The sequence below is a fragment of the Astatotilapia calliptera genome, chromosome 20, assembly GCF_900246225.1.
Source record: "Astatotilapia calliptera chromosome 20, fAstCal1.2, whole genome shotgun sequence".
NCBI lineage: Eukaryota > Metazoa > Chordata > Actinopteri > Cichliformes > Cichlidae > Astatotilapia > Astatotilapia calliptera.
The window spans coordinates 19213348-19236884 of NC_039321.1; the positions used below are offsets into that span (position 1 = coordinate 19213348).

The 23537-nt window shown below is 40.0% G+C and overlaps 1 protein-coding gene across 2 annotated transcripts in view; it reads right to left on the reverse strand.

Annotated features, from left to right (window-relative positions):
• The window catches only part of chchd6a (coiled-coil-helix-coiled-coil-helix domain containing 6a), an 83821-nt gene that overhangs the window by 33463 nt on the left and 26821 nt on the right, over positions 1-23537 (reverse strand). For both annotated transcript variants that reach the window (XM_026153120.1, XM_026153121.1), the window contains 2 exons: positions 23159-23242; positions 10034-10104 (listed from right to left, as the gene is read on the reverse strand). In XM_026153120.1, coding sequence (XP_026008905.1) covers positions 10034-10104; positions 23159-23242 — 155 coding nt within the window. The remainder of the gene's footprint in view (positions 1-10033; positions 10105-23158; positions 23243-23537) is intronic.

The window sequence follows — 23537 nt, forward strand, 5'->3', positions numbered from 1 at the left end:
GCGGAGGCGGGCAGAACACAGAGGCCTCAGACTTCTGGACCACGCAGCTTACCAAGACAAAGAGAGGGAGAGAAATGAAAGGGTGAGAAATTGGAAAACGGAAGAGACACGAAAACACACCAGTGACTACAAAAGCCTCCGGGAAAGCTACGAGACTGATAAGGAAGATGCTTTTATCGCCTCGAAACCGCGCTTCTCTCAGAGTTAAGAGTGATGTTTTTGTGTTTTTCCTTAATGGCTTTGGCTATACATATGAGGCACTGTTTGTCCTATACACCATTTTATTTCTATCCTGTCAACTACAAAGGGCTGGTATCTCTAATGTGTTTCAGGCAAGTAATTAGAAAATCGTGTTAACATCTCATACAAATAAGCACCCGAGGAGAGAGAAAAAAAACAAAAGCGGAGAGAATCAAATGCTGTGACGTAGTGTAGGAAGTCTGGAATACCTCGTGTGTGAGCAGACACATTGCTTTGTTATTCCAGTAATAGCCTCCAACTACAATCATGCTCTTAACATGAGCTATATTTCAGAATTAAATTACAATAAATGCATTTTTTAAATTAATTGGAATAAAGGCTGCTTTATTTGACAGCATCACAGGCACTGACCTGGAGGTTTTGTCAGCTATTTTTGTATATAGTGCTAAAAAAATCATAATAATTTATGTAAACAAAAGAAAATCCAAACAATGCTATAATGTTGCTATAATTTGATTTTTTTCTTATTAGAAAAAATCAAACTTTACTTCTCATTGTGGCAGTGGTATGCGATGTGATGTCACAAAAAACCATTAAAAATAATGTCTTTGTCACATGAATAACAATGTTTTGCTCTCTTTTCTTTCCATAAATTTAAAAACAAGGCAGGGTTTGTTTTAGGGCACTGCAACCATGTGATAGACAACTTGTGCAGTCCTGCTTTTTCCTGTCAGGCTCCGTAAACCAATCAAAATACCAAGGTGGTGATGGTGTGATGAAATGTTGTGAAAAAGACAAAAACGTATGGAGCCAAACGCAGCACTCTCAAGATGTAAATAAACTTGAAAAAACCTTTAATGTTTCTTGGTCCAGGAAACTCACAAAGCCCAATTTTTAAAAGCTAACAGGGCACCAAGCCAAGGAATCCAAACTTCCAGAACATACCTGAGGAAAGAAAGGCAAAGCAGAGGCAGAGGAACGCATGCAAGCAACAACGCAACACAGGACAAAGGAAGACTGGCAAAATATACAAGAGCTAATGAGGGAAGAGGAGACAGGTGGGGAACAAAGTAGAGATGGCACGATACCACTTTTTTATGTCCGATACCGATACCGATATCATAAATTTGGATATCTGCCGATACCGATATGAATCCGATATAGTGTTTTTTAATCAACAAAACTGTTTTTTAAAATATCTTGCTGCATTTTGCAAGTCTGCAAGTTCATACTCAAGTTTAAAACAACAACTACACTAAAGCTATTCTGTTGTACCTGTATACAAAAAAAATATTTCATAGTTCAGCAATACTGATCAATCTAATAAACTTAAACCTACACCATCCTCCCTATTCTGGTATTTTAAAGAGTACTTAGCGTAAATATTAAGCAACCTAACTAATAGGGTTCCAACTCCCAGCAACAACAAAAATAAATAAATAAAAAATAGGGAACCACCCCTCACGCTCCACCTCATGATGCTTAATCGACGTAATCAACCTTAATTTGATGCAGTGTGAAAAAAAATGCACAGAAATCAATTATTTTTCAAGAAATATTAAATAGATTCAACATCTTTCTTCAACAAAATTGCAGACTGCACAGATGGTACCTTCCCAAAGGAAAAAGTACTATAGCTTACTAGGGTATATATATTAGACTTAATAGTCACTATATACAGTAATTGACTTCTATTCATTTTACATCAAATTAAAACTTTGTGTGTCAGATAATTATTTATTAAAAGCTCGACATTTTAAATGAGAATAAGAAAGAAAAGTATGTCTTTGTGCCCCCTTTTCCCAGTTAATGCCCTATCGGCCCCCCTGGCTAAACTTTGCTAGATCCGCCCCTGCACAGTTACCAGCCGTCAGCTACTAGAAAAAGATCCTGGTGTAGAAAGTAATATTAAATAAATTCTAACAACAGCTTATCAAGCTTAAACGTGCTGCTGTTGTTCAGCCGCTGGTTTCCTCTTTCTGGTGCAAAGTGGACCAAAAACAAACAAGAGAGACGGACTCACGACAGAAAAGCCGATCAGCTGATCATTTAAGCAGTTTCACGATTGAAGTAGCAGCCGAGAGGCAGTCGCTCGTTAAGCTTAACGCAGGAATGCTTTACAAACATTCAGAGATGGACTTACACACTTGCTTTACTTCTCTCGGGGATAACTCTGTCGGAGATGAAATGCCAGGTTGCTAGCGAAGCTCCAAATGCTATCCAGACCACAGGTCCCGCATGCCACAGCTGCTCTATCACGTGATGCATACTGCTCCGACATGCTAACGTTCTGAGGTGAGTTACGGCGTGTTGCAAGTTTTGTGAGGTGCTTTCGTGATATTTAATGGATCGGATTACATTTTTTATTTTTCTCCGATATCCGATCCAGTCATTTAGGTCAGTATCGGACCGATACCGATACGTAATATCGGATCGGTCCATCTCTAGAACAAAGCTTAAGATAATTAACATAACGAGACGGTGGGAGGGAGGGTGAAAATCACACATGCACAGGGAACAACAGTTACCAACATAAAAGATCTAAACAAGCTTGACGCAGGAGAAGACAAAAGAGAAGAGAGGGATGAGACTGATGGAAGGAACAGAATGGAAACACAAAAGGGGAAATAACTATAAACCTGAAGTCATCACTGACTTAATGTAAGACTATTAGCAAGACTAAAAAATAAACCATAGAGAATATATACAAACTTAAGATAACCAAGATGTGTAAACCCAAGTAAAAAAACCAAAACAAAACAGAAACTCTATTAATAGTAAAATAAATACTGACCAAAATTCTAAAAGAAAGAAAAACTGAAACATAAATCAAAAAGCATAATGAACTCAAAACCTCAAACTCCTGGGTCCAACAGCAAACGGTGAAAAAGCAAAACAAGTCCATAAATTAACGGCCGATCTAATATGTGCTCCTGTAAACAAAGGAGGCAATGTGTTGACCAAGAGCTCTACAGCAGTCTAATCTTAAAAACTAAAGTCTAATTAGCTTTGAACCAGAATCAAAACTCTGTCTCCCAATAAGGGAAACGTGCTAACATCAGAGAAGTTCTCCTATGACAGCAACAACAGAAGGTAAACAAGTTATCAGGTAATGACATTTTGGTACACTGGAGGTTCTGAATCACTCCGACTACTCTTATGTTAGTGGTTTGATTAATACTGATGTGGTGGTGGAAAAAAAGACGATAATAAGAAAAAGAGATAGGGCAGGACAGGTGAAGAGGAAAACAGCTACAGAGAAAGGGTTGCCTCTTATCTCTAGCTTGTAGCTTGTAGGCACCTGCTCCCTGACAGCTTTTCAATTGACTCAGGGCACATATGCTCTTCCCCCCCTATCTTGTTTCTCTACACTCCTTCACTCATCCTCTCCCATCTCTCCTATTCCATCACAACCGTAACCCAGAAGAGCGGGTCCACTATATAGTAGTGCTCAGACTTCACTTTAACTTCCGTGTTTGCGAGAGACAAAGGACTCCCTCTCACTTTTGTCAGTCCTTTAACAATGCTGCACACATCATTTCACTTAGCCTTCCACAGTGGCTCTGATGACTGTAATGCAAAAGATTTCCATAAAAATGTATACTGTAAAGAATCCGTCTGTGTCCATCTGGAAAACGTGCATAATAGAAATAAAGATGAATGCTCCCACTCGGGCCCAGCTATCTTCTAGTTTTAAAATAAAAACCATATATTGTGTAATAATTTGTTTATGCCTGTTCTTGTTTTTGTAAACTGTCATCCTATTTTTTTAATCACCAATTTTAAGTTGTACTTAAACTAATAAACATCTCATTTTAATACTATTTTGTTGTTTTGTTAAACATTATACTCCAAAGGAAACAGGGCAAAAAATAAATAAACAATCTACTGAACAACATCATTTCTCATTCTTCACTGGAAACGGCAACTTCTCAAATCCATTCATGCACGAATGTGAATCCAGTCTGCTATACCAGAGTGAACTGCACAAATATCCAAAGAAACAAAGATTATAGCTGGGTGTACAGTCATTGCCTGCTTGTTGTGGGACATAGTAGTGAATTTAGTTTTTCGATCACAGGCGGTAGAAAACTGTGGATCTGTGTGAAGGACAAATCTGTTAAAATTCAGACTGCAGCAAAAAAGATTCTGCTATCGGGAAATACTGAAAGTAACAGGTGATATGATTTTCCATTGCAGCTCCATTTCAGCTGCACCCTAACTAATGTCGAAACTAACCAATAATTTGCTGATCACAAATACAGTCTGCAGCAGGCAGCTGCCTAAAGGTTGTTTAAGGTATCTAAGATAGAGAAAACAAGAATATACAAAAAGCTTATATGTAGGGTGCGGATCCATCTGTAGCTGATGCGGAGCCGATTTGTACACCCAATCTTACACCTAATCTTCATAACTTTATTTGACAGCATTTCTATTCAAATTCAGGTTGCTATAAATCTGTTTGCAATCCAGACTTGTATTTGATTGGCTTTTCTCTTACAGCACAGCAACAACTTCAAACTAGGTTGCTTATCTATCTGGACTCAACTCGTCGGCTTTATGACTGAGTGATCTCTGTTGACTGGTACGTTCTGACACATGTTGGAAGAATCTGACAAAGGGTGGCTATTAAGACTAGTTGGACTGCCACTGTAACAGACAGCTGGCCTTGTTAAAACACCTTGGATTATTGACCCGAGTGATCTGATGTGAGTATACAGTATATCTTGCCTGTCTCCATTTCACTCCCATTCGACTACTCTGAAGAGGAGGCCGTTGTCATCACAATGCCTCTTTCACTCCAATTCTACTGCCAACGTGTGAAAAACCTGTCAATTTAGAAGAAGAGTTTTATATTTGCTAAGTGAATATCAGAAACTACATCAATCTCTTTGTTTCAGAACAACAATGTTGTTTATGAAACGTCTACAGCCACAGGACATCGATATGAGACATCATTTATTTAAACATTTATATATATTTTTTGTGGCAGCTGGAAAACAGAGAGGCCACATGTGGTGCACTACTCATAAAACTGAGCTGCTCTGAACTACTGCAGAAATCTGTTTTAGATTGAGAGCCATTGACTGACTCTTCTAACAAGACCCTACCTTAGTTTATCTCTTACTGTCTGTAATCCCACTCTAGGAGAGTAAATAACCTGCCAGCACTTCAGTTTTAGGCTTGTGAAACTGATGGCTCTTCAAAGCAAACTGCAAAATTGTGCAACACTGTTAACCAACACGTAGGAACATGAAAAGGGGGAAAGTGGGAGGCTGGGGGCCTCGGGGACGGGTTTGGCAATAATTAACAGCTTATTTTTATAACATTTGCTTATTTTGTGACAATTTGACTGATAAACTACCACACAAGCTTACGTCCTACTACAGATATCAACATCACAGCCCATTTCACCAACTACTGAAACTGTATTTGGACAAAACTTCTAACAGTAAAAGCATAATAGAGGTCTTTCATCAAATGTACGAACCATATATATAGTAATTTGTATCAACATGACATATGTGGTTGCCTGGTTAGTGGAAGGACAGACAACAGCAAGACAGTACATGATAGTTCTCTTTGTGTGTTAGGCGCGGGCAGATAAACTTAAACATCTGGGCTAAACAAACAGTCCTTCACAGGAATCTGCCCAAGGTACCGCAATGTGTTATTAATAAAGGCTGCAGACCTTCTGCCTCTTTCTTTGCCCCTCCCTGGTGTACCATGTACACTGAACTGTCTGACAGATGTCAATGATAACAATGCAATCTGGGGTAATTCCTGTAGCCACGTCTCTGTGAAACACCAGTGCGCTCACAGAAGTAGGCTTTTTTCTCCATCAGTCTCTGTTGTCTGGATCCATCTCTTTATACACACCATGTATCTCCGTGTCAACCCCTGATTTCTGCGGGAATTCCAATTTGTCTGGACTGTCATGAAACAATAGTGGAATGAAAAGTGGAAATAACCTGGTTAAAATACGTATGTACAGACTTGCAAGTGTTGTATGTTTTTCTGATTTACAGTACTTAACAATTGCTGGCTACTTGAACTGTAGGTACCTGTGATAAGTACTAGTAGATGAAATGGTATGCTATAATCAAAATGTGAACTATGCTTGAAAAATCTTTCTCATTACATAAAAATGTCTGAATCTGGTTAAGAAATCTGGAATGCAGTGAACTTCTAGAAAATAAAGGGGAAAAGTAATTTGTAATTGGCAGGCCTGAAGAGTTGGACAAAGAAGGCAAAGCAATGAAAGGCAAGGAATGATAGGAAAGTTACTGAGGCTGCTCTATTATGCTCCATTGAGTTTGACATTTTAGAGTGCTACAGGTTGCAGAATTTCTTACTCTCTTCATCTTCTTTTTCCTTTCTCACACACACACACACAGAGACGCGCGCACAGCATGGTGACACATTGGCCCTGTGCTCTTTGGCTTCCTCAAGCCCCAGAGTGCTGCCAGCCAAAGCCAAGGATTAAACTGTGGATTAAACACATCCCACACATACCAGCAGGCATAAACACGTGCTTATACAAAGCACAGAATAACACGGACAGTGGAGCTTGGGCGGTTTACGAGTCACCCACATCTTATTTTACAGTAGCTTTGTTCTACTGCTCAGCACTCAGAAACTTCCCTCGGATAGTTTTAAAAACTAAGGTCTGCCTGAAGTTTAATATAAAATATAAAAGACGTTTCTCTCAATTCCACTGTTGGAGGATTTCTGCACAGTCTTCCTATGTCAGTTAAATCAGACTATCGATGGGTATAAAGCAGTACACTAGTACAAATTTTCAATTTTGTGTTAGGGTAAGATTTTCATAAACATTACACAACTGTTGCCTGTTAGTTTCTTTGGGTGCTTTTAAACAATACTGTTTAGTCAAGATAAAGTGAATAAATACATTTTCCTCATTGTTACAGATAATTTATGTGGTCTGAATACAGTATTTGTCCCTTTTTGGGTACAACCACACACACATCAGGTAGATAAAGCACCTGTTCTGACAGAAAAAAAATAACCCACCGTCAGTGTACATGAGCTCCTGCAGTTGATAGCTAGTTCAAGTTGATAGCTTCCAAAATACAAATCGAGCTTGTGCAAAGCCTTCCTGTTGTGTTTACTCACCTCCACTCAACACATATGTAAAGCCAAGGTTAAAATATTTTGGAACTAACAGCAGATAACCCCCCATAATCTAAAATAACACGGTGAACAATAAGTTCAACAAGATTTAGACAAAACCCCTCCAAGCAAGCTTGTTAAATAATGCAAGGAGCAGGAATAAAAGATTACACAGGTAGGATACAGCCAATTCTTTTATTTCAACCATCTAAGGGAAAGGATGTTTGGATTTGTTTTTTGTTTTTTTTAAAGAGAGATTTGTGAACTATTCTGACAGGCATGTATAACAAACAATTGTCCTTTTTTTAAATTTTTTAATTATTATATAGGTAATAATGCTGTTTTCAGATGGCTGAACAGGGCAGGAAGTTTCCTAATACAGTTCCCAAGTGGACTAATATCCTGGGTCTGAACTGAGCACTGCAGAATATGTTTGTACACCCAAGATGTTCAGTTTTTGAGTTTTGTTAAAGCATCTTCTGTCAGTGAGTTGACCAATGGCTGTCCTGCTTCACGGTGCTCAACGTCCTCATTTAGTTCCCATGTTCTGTGGCCATCAGACCGACTGGGCCCAGTTTCTTTCTGGTCCTGTGTTTGTCACAGTCGCTCCCTGAATTTCTTTGTTTTTTCCTGCTTTGTTAATAAAAATTGCTGTTCAGTGAATCTGAACTTTGAACTACCAGTTAGCTGTACTGAGAGCATTCGGCCTTTAACAGCAAACTCACTTCTGGCTTCTAATGCAAATGGAACCTGAGATGACCCCCCCCCCCCCCCCCCCTTAAAAAAGTGAAAAAAGAAAAACTGATTTCAGCAGCAACAATTAACTACCTTTTCCCAGCTGCGGTTCATTAAAAGTCCACTATGAGAAGTGAAGATGAGGAAATAAGGTATTGTTAGATGCAGCTTAATCAAAGCAGCCAATTAAAACTAGAGATGGACCGATCCGATATTACGTATCGGTATCGGTCCGATACTGACCTAAATTACTGGATCGGATATCGGAGAAAAATAAAAAATGTAATCCGATCCATTAAATATCACGAAAGCACCTCACAAAACTTGCAACACACCGTAACTCACCTCAGAACGTTAGCAGTCGGAGCAGTATGCATCACGTGATAGAGCGGCTGTGGCATGCGGGACCTGTGGTGGTCTGGATAGCATGTGGAGCTTCGCTAGCAACCTGGCATTTCATCTCCGACAAAGTTATCCCGAGAGAAGTAAAGCAAGTGTGTAAGTCCATCTCTGAATGTTTGTAAAGCATTCCCACGTTAAGCTTAACAAGCGACTGCCTCTCGCTCTCTGGCTGCTACTTCAATCGTGAAACTGCTTAAATGATCAGCTGATCGGCTTTTCTGTCGCGAGTCCGTCTCTCTTGTTTGTTTTTGGTCCACTTTGCACCAGAAAGAGGAAACCAGCGGCTGAACAACAGCAGCACGTTTAAGCTTGATAAGCTGTTGTTAGAATTTATTTAATATTACTTTCTACACCAGGATCTTTTTCTATGTAGCTGACGGCTGGTAACTGTGCAGGGGCGGATCTAGCAAAGTTTAGCCAGGGGGGCCGATAGGGCATTAACTGGGAAAAGGGGGCACAAAGACATACTTTTCTTTCTTATTCTCATTTAAAATGTCGAGCTTTTAATAAATAATTATCTGACACCCAAAGTTTTAATTTGATGTAAAATGAATAGAAGTCAATTACTGTATATAGTGACTATTAAGTCTAATATATATACCCTAGTAAGCTATAGTACTTTTTACTTTGGGAAGGTACCATCTGTGCAGTCTGCAATTTTGTTGAAGAAAGATGTTGAATCTATTTAATATTTCTTGAAAAATAATTGATTTCTGTGCATTTTTTTTTCACACTGCATCAAATTAAGGTTGATTACGTCGATTAAGCATCATGAGGTGGAGCGTGAGGGGTGGTTCCCTATTTTTTATTTATTTATTTTTGTTGTTGCTGGGAGTTGGAACCCTATTAGTTAGGTTGCTTAATATTTACGCTAAGTACTCTTTAAAATACCAGAATAGGGAGGATGGTGTAGGTCTAAGTTTATTCGATTGATCAGTATTGCTGAACTATGAAATTTTTTTTTGTATACAGGTATAACAGAATAGCTTTAGTGTAGTTGTTGTTTTAAACTTGAGTATGAACTTGCAGACTTGCAAAATGCAGCAAGATATTTTAAAAAACAGTTTTGTTGATTAAAAAACACTATATCGGATTCATATCGGTATCGGCAGATATCCAAATTTATGATATCGGTATCGGTATCGGACATAAAAAAGTGGTATCGTGCCATCTCTAATTAAAACATTTATCACATTTTCAGTTTGCTCTAGGGTAAGAATGCAACTGGTTAAACAATAAGAAAAAAATATTACAATCTATTGCCATTAATTACTCAACTGTGTGCATGGATAAGTGTGAGTCACAGTGTGTATGAGTGTGGGGATGGGTGGGTGTGTGAGGCTCCAGGAATCATATCTCCTCATTTTTGGACTCCAGATAAACGTGTGACTGTGTGTATTTGCGTGGTTATCTTTGTGAGTTATGACATTTTAACAGGTCTTCATTTTCCGACACCAGAGAGCAGAGAATGAGCCTCGGCCTTAGCGCGAGGGTTTAAATCAGGTCGCGGTTAGGGTAACTGTATAAGATGTGCGGGTGTGCGAGTGCTTGTGCGTCTCACCTGACATTTTCTTCCGTCTTGGAGGCAGCTTGGTGGAACTGTTCTTTGCTTTGTTGATACCTTTCCAAATTCTAAAGACACGCACACCAAAAACAACAACAGGGAAAAAAACAGCATTAGTAAAACGTGTGATTTTGCAGCGTTAATGTGTGTATTTGTGTGCCTTTGTGACTGTAGTATTGTAAGTAGGGCTTATAAAGTGCTGATATATACATCCCTGGGACCGTTCAAGATACCTTTCTGTAACTGTGCCCTCTGATAACTAAGATCTGGCAAATGCAGAAAGAGATGTATAATGTATTATTTAGAAAGTATATGTTTGACTTTAAAAGAAACACTATTAAGCAATATGAAGGACTCGAAAGCTTAGCATGAAGATAAAAGCAAGTGTTTGTGCTAAGCTAAGCTAACAGGCTCAACTATATTATAAGCAGCATATCTGATTTTTTGCTGCACTGCGAGCATAGACACAACAAACAACTATGTATCACAATTTTCCCAAATTTAAGCTTTGCTATTTCATTAAAATAGCCGCTCTGTTCCTAAGTCATATTAAATTGGTTCTCACTTCAGACTGTGCCCATATCTGACTGAATAATAACATTTCTGATCGTCATTTGTCCATCAATGATTTAGGACCCTTTTTTTTCCCCTCAAACCTCATCTTTATAACTTCCCAGATTTTCCTTCCAAGTTCAAACTTAGGAGTCTGACTTCCATTAGATAGCATTACCTTCACATACAGGACCTATTTTTTGTGATTCCAGCCTCTTTAAGCGGAACTAAAGCCTAGCAGTGATGAGCTGCATTACTCATACATTTTTCAAGAAATCGTGATTTCTGATTTCGCAGCTTGCCTGGTGAGTACCAAAACCCAGGCAAGCAGACAGTGGTATTATAACAAAACAAGCAGCTAATCCACAACAACTGCAGCCTCTCCTCTGCTGATCCTCCCAGCTTAGGCCTTCCAGCACCCTGTATCCCCCACAAATATTTACCCAGCAAGCTGTACCAGCTTTGGAAGGAAGCATGGAAGGGAAGAAATCGAGAAAAGGCAAGAAAGAAGGTAAGACAAGAATAAAGAAAGAGAAGCAGCAGAAGGCATGAAGGTAAGTAGCAGGAAATAAAGAGGGGAGAAATATTTTGGCCTGACATTTATTTAGTACAGAGTTGGGCTCAGCATGATCATACAGTCATGTGAAAAACTATAGGAATAACCACAGGAATTAAGAGGGTAAGAAGCAATCAGCTGCTGCTAATAAAATGTACCTCATCAGTTTATCATCAGCGAGTATGAGCGCCTCTAAAAAAACTTCAATAAAATTCAAGTATATCTATCACTATCTTCAGCATACATGGGTAAAAATACCTATTTGAAGTGTACAGAAACATGTTTATTTCAAAGCAATCAATGGCACTTCTTGTGACTGAAGCAAGAAACACAGCGTTGTTGGCCTGGCATAGTAGACATGGGTTTCAGTGTAGCATCTTGAATCACAGGCAGCAGGTTTATCAATATATCCGTACTGCTGCGTCAGATGGCTGCAAGGATTTAATGAACTACAGGAGAGATTTTCCCCATTCAACATAAAGTAGCTGTGGACAGCTAACGATTTCTGAGGATCAGTTCAAAGTCTCTCATTTTTGTAACTAATCTGATGTTAGCATTGTGTTGCGCTGTAAGAAATTGTAATCATTTGTGTCCCTGTTGTCAAAAGACACCCTGCAGCAAAAATCAAGTATTCACCTGGACCATGGTATAAAGGGAGTTATTTTCCAGCACCTGCTTTTCTTTTTTCTTACACCACTGCTTAACCGTCATCATTCTCCTTCCTTCTCATTACCATCCTTCCTCCACTCCATTTTTTCTTCCAAACATGTGTTTTCCCCTCCTTCCACAGATTAAGCATAATATTGGAGTTGCTTTCCACCATTCATCATTCCTTCATTATCATCGGTGATTAACTCAAACATACTGTTTAACTGTGCTTGCCAAGATGACGTGATGACATGACACTAGCTGCAAAGCAATCCACCAATTTTGCTTAAGTTGAAAGCAAAATTCTCAAACACTGGTTGCACTATTCAGAACATAATCCCTGTCCCCAAGAAACCTAGGATCACTGGACTAAATGACTACAGACCCGTGGCTCTGACATCTGTGGTCATGAAGTCTTTTGAGCGCCTGGTTCTCTCCTATCTCAAGACCCTCACGGCCCCCCTCCTGGACCCCCTGCAGTTTGCATACAGAGCCAACAGGTCTGTAGATGACGCCATCAACATGGCCCTACACTTCATCCTGCAGCATCTGGACTCCCCAGGAACCTACGCCAGGATCCTGTTTGTGGACTTCAGCTCTGCCTTCAATACCATCCTTCCAGACCATCTCCAAGGCAAGCTTTCCCAGATGAATGTGCCTGATCCCATCTGCCGGTGGATCACTGACTTCCTGACGGACAGGAAGCAGCACGTGAGGCTGGGAAAGAATGTCTCGGACTCCCGGACCATCAGCACCGGCTCCCCTCAGGGCTGTGTTCTTTCTCCCCTGCTCTTCTCCCTGTATACTAACTGCTGCACCTCCACCCACCAGTCTGTCAAGCTAATCAAGTTTGCAGATGACACCACCGTTATTGGACTCATCTCGGACGGGGACGAGTCTGCCTACAGGAGGGAGGTTGAACGTCTGGTGTCCTGGTGCAGCCACAACAACCTGGTGCTGAACGCCCAGAAGACAGTGGAGATTATTGTGGACTTCAGGAAGCACACAGCCCCACTCCCCCCCATCATCCTGACTGACACCCCCATCACCTCTGTGGACTCATTCCACTTCCTGGGTACCACCATCACCCAGGACCTGAAGTGGGAGCCCACCATCACCTCTGTCATAAAGAAAGCCCAGCAGAGGATGTACTTCCTGAGGCAGCTGAAGAAATTCAACCTGCCAACACGGACGATGATGCAGTTCTACACTGCAATCATCGAGTCCATCCTCACCTCCTCCATCACCGTGTGGTACGCTGGAGCCACTATCAGGGACAAACAGAGACTGCAGCGTGTTGTGCGCTCTGCTGAGAAGGTGATTGGCTGCAGACTCCCATCTCTGCAGGACCTGTACACCTCCAGGACACTGGGGCGTGCAGCTCAGATCACAGCTGACCCTTCTCACCCTGGACACAGTCTGTTTGACCTGCTCCCCTCAGGCAGGAGGCTCCGGTCCATTTGCACCAGAACCTCTCGCCATAAGAACAGTTTCTTCCCCTCTGCTGTCGGACACATGAACAATAACCGTATAACTGTTCCCACCACTAACACATGACCCTACGCTGTGTTCACTGCATCATTCCATGTTTGGCACTGATCACCACCTGCACTCATGTATATATCATGTATATATCTATCTACTTAGCACTTTTATTTCTTATTCTCATTTTTATTTTCATGTCTATTTAAGCTTAATTTATAACAGTATGTTTGCACTGAAGCACCGCAGCAATTTCCTAATGTTGTAAACCCGCTCAACATTTGGCAATAAAACCCTTTCTGATTCTGATTTAGTCCAAGACTATGTCAAAATCCATTTTTACTGAACCATAATTGACCCCACCCTATTTTTTTTACCTTTATATTTCAACTTAATTCTAACCAGCTATAAAGCGTGTATTAGCTTCTATCAACTGGTTAGACTGAGCAACAGATTTCAGTTTGTATTTCCATTAATTTTGAACCAAAATTGAAAGGATTTAAGAAAAACAACAACAACAACAACAAACAAAACAAAAATGAATAAACTGTGAAGTTTATAACAAACGTATAGTAAGTAGAATATGTGTCCTAACAAGCGATACCACTGACAGTTTCCACAAGGTGATTTTAGCAGCTATAACAGGAAGACAGGCCACGATCAGTTTAAAATAAAATAAAACATTTTACAGGTTAAACTGCTCACTGTATGCACACTGTAGTAGGACCAGAGAACATGAGCTTATTGTTTCTTACACTTTAACCTCCTCGTTGATTCTAACAAGACTATTACAAAAAAAAAGAAAAACCATCATGTTGTATTCAGTAAGACTTGGAATTAGTCAATGAGGCCTTAAACTCATAAAAATGCAGGGCAACCATTGTTCAGGGGGTTGGGAAGCTCATCTTGTAACCGGAAGGTTGGCGGTTCGATCTCCTGCTCTGTCTGTCTTGGTCATTGTGTCCTTGGGCACTTTACCTACCACCTACTGGTGTTGGCCAGAGGGGCCGATGGTGCAATATGGCAGCCTCGCTTCTGTCAGTCTGCCCCAGGGCAGCTGTGGCTACAACTGTAGCTGCTTCCACCAGTGTATGAATGTGAGAGTGAATGAATAGTGGAATTGAAAAGCGTTTTGAGGGTCTCGAAAAGCGCTATATAAATGCAATCCATTATTATTATTAAATAAAGTCTAAAGTTATTCCACACTGGATTTACTTTTCAGATGTGGAAATTATATGCATATGGAATTTATACCAGGAAGTACTGCATGGTACATCCATTCGTGTTGTTTAACTGGAGGTTGGCAAACAATTTACTTTAGTATATGTGCATTACTGCCACCGGCTAGTGGTAGCTCACATTAAAACAAAATCCTGGTAAAAAAAAAACAAAAAAAACAACAGACTTCATGCAACTCTGATCAACTATTGTTAAAATCTTCAAAATGAGTTTTCATTTTCATGATATCCAAGTATTTAAGTCAAGTATTTTTTCAAGAACCAAAAAAGTGGAGCAATCAACGTAAAATGTTTCACAGACTGACAGGATTTGACACAGCTAAATCTGCGTCATTCAGTTTTAAGGGATTTGGCTACAACTAACAGGCCACCTGAAGCTTTAATTGCCATTTACCCTTTTTTTTCCCCAATAGGTTGCTCATTATGTTCACTTGCTCTCGGTCCTGTACACCATTCAACCCAGCAACCTTTTGTCAGTTTTTCTTCTATACTTCAGCCTGAATAGCTGGCCTCAAAATCGCACCAATGCTGCAGTTTATTAAAAGCATCTCTTCCCTTTTTTTTTGCATCTTTTCCATCTAAACTGCGTTGGCAAAAATGTCGGCTGTGTATAGAATTGAGGAGAACACACACATATGCATGGCACAGGGATAAAAAGAATAAATAACAGTGGTGAGCCAACAGGCTTGTTAGCTGTGAAAGGTGGCAACAGCTGTACTTTACTGTCATCAGTCCAAACAGATTTGTGCTTCTCTGCTGATGATGATTGCAGCCATTTTCCCCAGCTGTCTACACATGTTTACAACTACCCCCGTAACTATGGGAACATATTTCTTAAATTTGGTGAATTGGGAAAACTGAAGTCAAACGCAGTTATGTAGATGCTTTTTCTTTCTATACCAGGAGATATCACAAACACTGATCCAGAAGTAGGTGGCAAAATTACTCTTCACACACACACACACACACACACACACACACACACACACACACACACACACCCTTTGATCCACCTGTAAAACAAGCAGTCTTTTAACCCACACACACTCCCACTTCATGTTACACTGATTTGAGAGCAGCAACAGCATTCACTGAACAACACAAAATAGTCTTTAATGGTTTCACACCATTAACCCTGGACTATGTGTGGGCCTACATGACATTTTCTTTATATGCACATGTATGTATGACCTATATCTTTAAATAAATATATTTTGTCATCTATGTGGGAACAGAACAGGTTTGCATTCAGTGGATTCAGAGTGGGTCTCCTGGTCAGCACAAACACCAAAAGTAATAGTTTCTAATATTGAGAATGCACTTAAAGCAAACCATCTCTTGCTGTTGTCTATATGTGAGTAAGGGCAATGTTTGGGAATGATTTGTACTTCTTTCAACTGCTCAGATTCTAATGGCTCAGTCACACTAGAGTAAAAACATCAAGGCAACCTCTATGCAAGCAGGAGGGGAAAATAAATAAATTCAACCACTTACACGTAGAACCGCTGAGCATGTCATTTTGATCGCATAGAATTTAATGTAAAACAAACAACAAAGGTAGCAAGCCAGTTTACCTAAGAACATATTGTTTATTTAGATATGTTTGCTATTGTGTGTTTGTGCTGCATCCTTTGTTTACAAGTTGTATAATGAATTCTAATGTACATTTTAACTTTGCTACCTATAACAAAATTGTTTTAAAACATTGCAAAACTAAAAAAAGCCCTATAGCGTACATACTTATTCGGTGAAATCTTACTTATACTGATAAAATTAACCTGATCTTCTTCATCACTGCTGCTGTTGTTACATGACGAGGTCAAAATGATGGCAAGTTTGCTGCATATGGTCGGAATAATCTGGGTGGTCCCACGGTCTCAAAACTACTATAACCCTAGTGTTATGCAGCTGTACAGCTACAGCTGTTTTAATAGCGGGATCATATCACACAAAAAGCTACAAATGTTAAATTCAGCTAAAATGTTTTCCAAAAACATTTAAAATATATGTATTAGATATTTTATTTAATAATTGGGGATCGTGTTCTATTCCGTGTTATATCCTTGTGTAATTTACCACCTTCTCTGAATGGTTATATAACATAATACAGAATAAAAGCACAGCATGTAACATTTAGTCAACAACCAAAGTTTGCAAAACAAAAACAAAGAAAAGAAAAAACATTTATTTGAATCATTTTTCTACTTTTTCAGTCTCACTATGCCTTCTTCTGGACACTGCATACTTGAATGTTGCTGGCTGGATTTAATGGTGTGTGTTTACCACAGTTATAGCAGTGCTCCTTTTGCTCAGGAAGAATAATGAGGCAACTGGAATGTTAACCACAACTCTGCAATGTTTAGTAACATTAACTCATTATGAAACTGCTATCTTCATCTCCAGATGGGTGCAGCCTCAGTGGAAATACTGCAAACAAGCTCAACTAATAAGCAGATCCGAAGCCCTAGCTGCCGCATATTGAGCAGACAGCTTTTCGCAGGATGAAAGCGTTAAAGTTCGACTTGGTTTACATAAGGCCCAGAGTGTATGTGTTTCCATAAGAAAGTGCAACACAGCAAAAAAGCGGAGGGTTTTTTTTTTTTTAATGCAGTACTCGAGGTCTGATCAGAAGAGCAGCACAGCTCCATTGGGCTAGGATCACACATACAGTAAGCGTCAATGTGGGTGTATATGTATAAAGATCTATATGTTTACACCTGCATATGTGTGCGCTTATATTCCACCTGCTGTGGGGATATAAATCTGTCATGAAAATCTGTTATAAAAAAATGTCTAGAAAAAAGTTCTAATATTGTAAATTTATTTTATTAAGAAGGCAACGTTCATTGCTAGCATGACCAGCTAACACGTTAGATGTAGGGTTATGGTAAATCTCCAGAGAATGAATCAAAGTCGATGTACTGTCCTCTGAAATAATGAAAACACAGCAGTGTGTGTCTGTGTGCATGCCGTCCGAAATATTCTCTCGCCTCTGTTTGGCCAGGAATAAAGGTACTGCCTTTGGAATGATTTGGAGTGAAGCAGTGAGTGTGCGTTTAAGTGTGCAGATATTTCTGGTGCACTACATAGAGGCCCCTGCTGACAGCCTGTCAAGCAACCTGTCAGACTTGGAGGAGGATTATTATCTCCTTCTGTATGCTCTATTTCCACCAGCTTCAAACAATACTCCATACTGTGACAGGAGAGTGTGACAGAGAGTGCAAGACCACCAGTGAGAGAAATAGGAAGGGGGGAAATAAAGGAAGAATTAGGGAGATATTAAAAAGTGCTTGCCGAACTAACAAAATATATGCTTCCACGGCAGATAAATGTTAGTATTGATTTTCTCAAATGAAAGACAGACGCACTTCAATCAGGTTGTCCAGTTAAGTCGCTCCTGACATTGTCAAAATAGTGGCAAACGATTTTTCTTGAGCAATTCGTTAAGATGAAACAAGACTTTTAGGGTCAGTTAAAGTTCAAATACTATGTTTTGTGTCTTTAAAAGCAAAAGCAATACCCTATAGTAAGGTGGGGCAAAAAAGTATTTAGTCAGCCACCGATTGTGCAAGTTCCCCCACTTAAAATGATGACAGAGGTCAGTAATTTGCACCAGAGGTACACTTCAACTGTGAGAGACAGAATGTGAAAAAAAAAATCCATGAATTCACATGGTAGGATTTGTAAAGAATTTATTCGTAAATTAGGGTGGAAAATAAGTATTTGGTCACCTCAAACAAGGAAAATCTCTGGCTCTCACAGACCTGTAACGTCTTCTGTAAGAAGCTTTTCTGTCCCCCACTCGTTACCTGTATGAATGGCACCTGTTTGAACCCATCATCTGTATAAAAGACACCTGTCCACAGCCTCAAACAGTCAGACTCCAAACGCCGCCATGGCCAAGACCAAAGAGCTTTCGAAGGACACCAGGAAAAGTATTGTAGACCTGCACCAGACTGGGAAGAGTGAATCTACAATAGGCAAGCAGCTTGGTGTGAAAAAAATCAACTGTGGGAGCAATCATCAGAAAATGGAAGACATACAAGACCACTGATAATCTCCCTCGATCTGGGGCTCCACGCAAGATCTCATCCCGTGGGGTCAAAATGATCATGAGAACGGTGAGCAAAGATCTCAGAACCACACGGGGGGACCTGGTGAATGACCTGCAGAGAGCTGGGACCAAAGTAACAAAGGTCACCATCAGTAACACACTACAACGGCAGGGAATCAAATCCCGCAGTGCCAGACGTGTTCCGCTGCTGAAGCCAGTGCATGTCCAGGCCCGTCTGAAGTTTGCCAGAGAGCACATGGATGATAGAGCAGAGGATTGGGAGAATGTCATGTGGTCAGATGAAACCAAAGTAGAACTTTTTGGTATAAACTCAATTCGTCGTGCTTGGAGGAAGACGAATACTGAGTTGCATCCCAAGAACACCATACCTACTGTGAAGCATGGGGGTGGAAACATCATGCTATGGGGCTGTTTTTCTGCCAAGGGGACAGGACGACTGATCTGTGTTAAGGACAGAATGAATGGGGCCATGTATCGTGAGATTTTGAGCCAAAACCTCCTTCCATCAGTGAGAACTTTGAAGATGAAACGAGGCTGGGTCTTCCAACATGACAATGATCCAAAACACACCGCCCGGGCAACAAAGGAGTGGCTCCGTAAGAAGCATTTGAAAGTCCTGGAGTGGCCTAGCCAGTCTCCAGACCTCAACCCCATAGAAAATCTGTGGCGGGAGTTGAAAGTCCGTGTTGCTTGGCGACAGCCCCAAAACATCACTGCTCTCGAGAAGATCTGCATGGAGGAATGGGCCAAAATACCAGCTACTGTGTGTGCAAACCTGGTAAAGACCTATAGTAAACGTTTGACCTCTGTTATTGCCAACAAAGGTTATGTTACAAAGTATTGAGTTATATTTTTGTTATTGACCAAATACTTATTTTCCACCCTGATTTACGAATAAATTCTTTACAAATCCTACCATGTGGATTCATGGATTTTTTTTTCACATTCTGTCTCTCACAGTTGAAGTGTACCTCTGGTGCAAATTACTGACCTCTGTCATCATTTTAGGTGGGGGAACTTGCACAATCGGTGGCTGACTAAATACTTTTTTGCCCCACTGTAAATATTTTAGCAATTTTTTTTCTTTGTCACCGAAAACTGAGACTAAGCTACATGACAAACATTTTGTATTTGACAAATCCATTTCCAGAGTATGTTCAAAGATATTAACAGTCATAACCATTGTGAGTGCTTGATCTTACACCACTCCGGTATTTGCAAATGACAAACAAATCCTTCTTTTAATTTCTCGGCACATATGAAATGTACATAAATGTATTAACATAAACCTAGCTAAGCTTCGCTTAATTCACATCTACTGAAAACTGAACATCAAGCATCGAGAACACTTTGACCAGTCTCTTATGTGACTGCTGGTGTAGTCTGCAAACACACTGAGCTTTCAGATAGACCCGTGAATTTACATATACTGCACACATCCACCTGAATATACAGTATGCATGCAAAACATCTCCCTCTTCCTTTGCCTGACGCACATGCCCACACATTGAGGACTGTCTGTAAACATCCTAAGCTCTACAGTAAACACAGCTTGTGCCACCCGTATGCCAGCCTGCCACTCTTCTACTCCCTCTGCAAACCCAACCTGTTACTAATGAGACTAACACAAATAGCCAAGCATCTGACACCAAGACCTCTGTGTGTGGCTAATTCAAATATGTGTAGAGACTATTCATCAAGGTAATAAATGATTATTTAGGTTGACTGCGTGGTAAACGGAATACAGATTTTGTGCTGTGGTGGTTTAAGCCTGCTTGCGTTTGTCCTTCTGTTATTTAAACTAGACAGGAACACAATCGGGAAAAAGAAAGAAAGAGAAAGAAAGAACTCTTTCTTGTCCTTTTTACTTGTCTTCAGCAAAGAGGCTAGCCAGAAAGAATTGGACTTCTGGTTTAAAAAAAAAAAAAAATCCCTAACTTCAGATTTAACCAAGCAGAAAAAAGCCTTTTTTTTTTTTTTTTATCAGTTCCCAGAGTCAGAACCAGACATGGAGAAGCTGCATTCAGCTTTTATGCTCCATATATCTGGAACAAACTCCCAGAAAGCCTCATATCAGCTGAAACACTCAGTTTATTAAATTCCAGGTTGAAGACTCACCTGTTCTCAGCTGCATTTGAATAAAGCACCAAATCCACACTGTTTTACTTTTAAGCTTAAATTTCAAAACTTACATTTTAACTACTGATTTTATCTACTGTTCCGCCCCCCCCCATTTTAAATAATATTTTTTATTTGTTTTTATTTTTTAATGTCTCTGTAAAGCACTTTGAATCACCTTGCTGTTGAATTGTGCTATGTAAATAAACTTGCCTTGCCTATTGCCCAAGTCAGTGACTCTATCAGCTTATTGTGGCTTATGGCGCACTAAACATAACCTTTACTCACATGCATACAACCACACAAATGCTCACAAATCTTTAAAACTAAAGGACCACCTATTCCAAACTTGGAAAACAGAAAATAAATCTCAATTAGCAATCACAAATAAACAAAAGAAAATGTAACACAGCAACAGAGTGGCTGTAAAGTGTCCACTCAGCCACAGGGGAATGATGACACTCCAATGTTACAGTTGTCCCATGTGGCTCTGTCTACTGCCACCACCCTGTCCCCGTCAAGCTTGAATTATCCATGGTAAACAGAACATAATACTTGGATTTTACACATAATGTCCTATAAAGGTCTTGTCAGTCTGAAGTACAGAGGAGTGCTTCTCCCAGAGAGACCGCGAAAAGGTCCTTTTTGTGTGGCGCCTGGTGAGGCCGAGATTTAACTTGAAACCCCACCTCTTCTGCCTGGCAAATGTCAGACCGAAAGATGAAAGGCAACGCAAGGGCTTGTAAGGGCTCTCTGGAGATACTCAGGCTGGCTCAAATTTGTTTCCTTTTTTTGAATCACATTTACGGATACACCTGGTGGAGTGCTTCTGCTACACACTTTTTGTGCATTGAATTCCGCTGTATCAGTCAGGTTAAATCTACTGTAGATGCATTTGTTTGCTCACAAACCTGGGAGATCATTTATATCAATTTACTGTCTGTCATAATGTTGCTGCTGAGTAAATATATGCATTCGTGCGGATCATATTGTTGAATATGTCCACATAAAAGTGTGTTTCCACTTCGTGCTCATGCTTCAGCACATGATTTTCATAATGGCTCACTCACGCTAGAGCAGACCTTCCCAAAGTGTGGGGTCCGCCCCCTAGGGGGGGTGCAGTACCATTGCAGGGGGGGCTCGGCATGAAAAGGGAAAAAAAACAAAACAAAAACAACGCTTGGACACTGCTAGCACGGGGCGCCCACACAAACGCAAAGCAGGAGATGAAGCATCGCTGAATATGTTTCCAAACCAACCTCCTTTCAAGCCAAAGACTAGAAAATATGGTGAAGCATATCTTCCCTTTGGTTTCACCTGCACAAGTGCCGAGGTAGGTCTCCCCTGCAGAATTGGTTTTCCCTGCGTCGGGAGCAGCGCTGGGCTCTTCAAATCACGGGCAAACAGTATCCCACATTCTTGATTTTTAGTCCACAAACACTTCTTGTAATGACTAACTACTCCTGACATTTTGGAGATGTTAGCTCTTCATACAGTAAAGTTACAGCGGGATACAAATAATATCAGGCTGATCCTGCCACGATTTGTTCCCCCGGTTCAAATCACGGACAAACAGTATCCCACAGCAGTTTATGTTTTTTTTGCACAGAGAGGCATTTTTTTGAAAAATGTATTGATAGCAATGTTGAATATTATTGCACAGAAAAAAAACAACTACATGTAAAATAATCACACTGTGACGCCTCTGCCTTTGTAAATGGAGGGACAGTAACTGCGTGCGTATATGTAAGAGTGTAAAACCTGAAGATGGAGACAAAATACTGTTTATCTGCCATTCTGCAATTCCTCTCATATAAGCAATAACGTGGAGCACAGCTGACGTGAAAAAGGCACATACCTTTGACGTTGTGTGACGAACTCTGTATTCTTCGTCCACACGTAAACGCAAAAAAGGAGTTTTAAAAAAATCTCAGTTTTCGGTGATTCGAAAAGCCGTTTACGTGTGGACGCTGCGTTTTCAAAAATACCCGTGTAGGTGTGGACGTAGCGTAAAAGAGTTAGTTTATTTTCTTACTACCTGCAGATTACTTGTATTTGCTTAATTGTTTACTAAATGTTTGAGGTGTGAAATAAACCGCAATTGGGCAAAATATGGGTGTGTGTGGTTGGAGGATGTGTTAGTGCCTCCTTAACATCTATGGCAACAACAGTGTTGCAGAGTTATTACAGTTAATCATCTTTTTATTACAACTTGGCCCAGTCCAAAACTAATAGCAGGCCGACTCCACCTTTTATTGCCAGGTTGATGCACCAAAGTCACTTAACTGACTGAATTCTGGTTGCTCGACCATATTTATGTATGTGTGTACATCAAGTCTGCCCATGTCTGTACACCTATATAACATGTGACTTTTTAAAAGCCGGTGAAACCTAAAATGATGCTGCTCGAAACCTGTTTATGTGTTAGTTGTGTGATTGTGCAAATGTTTTACCCTCTTCTCCAGTTGTGCCAGTTGCTCCTTGTAGAAGGCATCCAGTGCTTTCAGCTGTGAGTCTTTCTTCTGTAGATGCTGAACCTGCAAGTAAAAATACACATGCATGCAAACAGAACAGTGGATGAAAAAAAACAAACAAAAAAAACATGGAATCCAGGATAAACTTACTTAGATTATAGTTATAACATTTTAGGCAGTGGTTTGCCACAAGTTAAGATCAATGGGAGAGGAGAGAAGAAAAAAGTTATGTTAATGCTGTTGTATCATATTGAAATTTAAAAATGTAACTGACATGGAAAGATATGTTGTTATCATTTAACATAAAAATACTAGTAACCTAACTTGTAGTTTATACAGCTATAAAAAAAAAGGTTAC